This window comes from Eimeria mitis, genomic scaffold (assembly GCF_000499745.2).
Source record: "Eimeria mitis Houghton genomic scaffold, Emh_scaff2848, whole genome shotgun sequence".
Classification (NCBI taxonomy): Eukaryota; Apicomplexa; class Conoidasida; order Eucoccidiorida; family Eimeriidae; genus Eimeria; species Eimeria mitis.
Window position 1 is genome coordinate 2,618 of NW_013571187.1, and position 1,327 is coordinate 3,944.

General features: G+C 53.3%; 1 protein-coding gene across 1 annotated transcript; it reads right to left on the reverse strand.

The window, feature by feature from the left end:
- Positions 1-654: 654 nt before the first annotated feature.
- EMH_0059500 (uncharacterized protein) lies at positions 655-1,232 on the reverse strand (the record flags this gene model as incomplete). The annotated part of the gene is made up of 2 exons (XM_013497686.1): positions 655-970; positions 1,036-1,232. The coding sequence occupies 2 exons, from the start codon at positions 1,230-1,232 to the stop codon at positions 655-657; spliced, it is 513 nt and encodes a 170-aa protein (XP_013353140.1).
- Between the last annotated feature and the right edge of the window lie 95 nt (positions 1,233-1,327).

The window sequence follows — 1,327 nt, forward strand, 5'->3', positions numbered from 1 at the left end:
TATTTATTTATTTATTTATTTATTATTTATTTATTTATTATTTATTTATTTATTATGTCTCCTCTGTTCTGTCTCCTTTCTTTTCTCTGTCTCCTTTCTGTCTTTCTTTCTTTTTTTTTGTCTCTTTTATTTATTATTTTGTTTTATATGGTTTTCTCTTATCTGCACCCACTGCTGCTTATTTCCTCCGCTGCTTGCAGCAGCAGCAGCAACAGCAGCAACAGCAGCAACAGCAGCAGCAGCAGCAACAGCAGCAGCAGCAGCAGACAGCAGCAAACGGTCTGAGCAGCTCTAGAGGGTTTAGGGTTTAGGGTTTGGTCTTTTGTGTGTGTATGTGTGTGTATTGCTGCTGCTGCTGCTGCTGCTGCTGCTGCTGCTGGTGCATGCAGAGGACAGCAGCAGCTGCTGCAGGTATGCTGGGACCTATTGCCGTGTGTTGCAGCAGCAACAGCAGCAGCAGCAGCAGCAGCAGCAGCAGCAGCAGGAGAGTGGGCCCCCGTTACTGATGCTCTCGTAGCAGCAAGAAGGCTGTGCAGGGCCTCAGCTCATCTGCTGCAGTCGCCGCCAGCAGCAGCAGCTGCTGCTGCTGCTGCTGCAGCACAAATATGCGAGCTTGCATTCGCTAATCTATACTCAACAAACCCACCCGTTAAACTACAGGCACGATAGCTGCTGCTGCTGCTGCTGCTGCTGCTGTTGCTGCTGTTGCTGCTGCTGCTGTTGCTGCTGCTGCTGCTGTTGCTGCTGCTGCTGCTGCTGCTGCTGTTGCTGCTGCTGCTGCTGATGGTGTTCGTGGTGGTGGTTGTGCTGCTGGTGGTGCTGGCGTGCTGCTGCTGCTGCCGTTGCTGCTGCTGCTGTTATGTTGCTGCTGCTGCTGCTGCTGCTGCTGCTGCTGCTGCTGCTGTTGCTGTTGCTGTTGCGATTGTTGTTGCTGTTGTTGCTATTGCTGCTGTTGCTGCTGCCGGTGGTGCTGTTAGCGTTTGTTCTTTTTTATCGGTTGCTGCTGCTGCTGCTGCTGCTGCTGTTGGCGTTTACTGGATTGTTGCTGTTTCTATTTGGCTGTTTCTGCTGCCGTTGCTGCTGCTGCTGCTGCTGCTGCTGCAGGCTGAGCAGCTGCTGCTGCAGCTGCTGCGCTCGCGGGCTGGCAGCAGCGGGGTCTCAGAAGAAGCAGCAAACGCTTTGCTGTCGGATGTAGAGAGCAGCAGCAGCAGCAGCAGCAGCAGCAGCAGCATTACAGGTCGGCGGCTGCAGCAGCTAGGGGACTATCTATTTAGGGTGCTGCTGAGGGTGCATGCAGATGCAGCAGCAGCAGCAGCAGCAGCAGCAG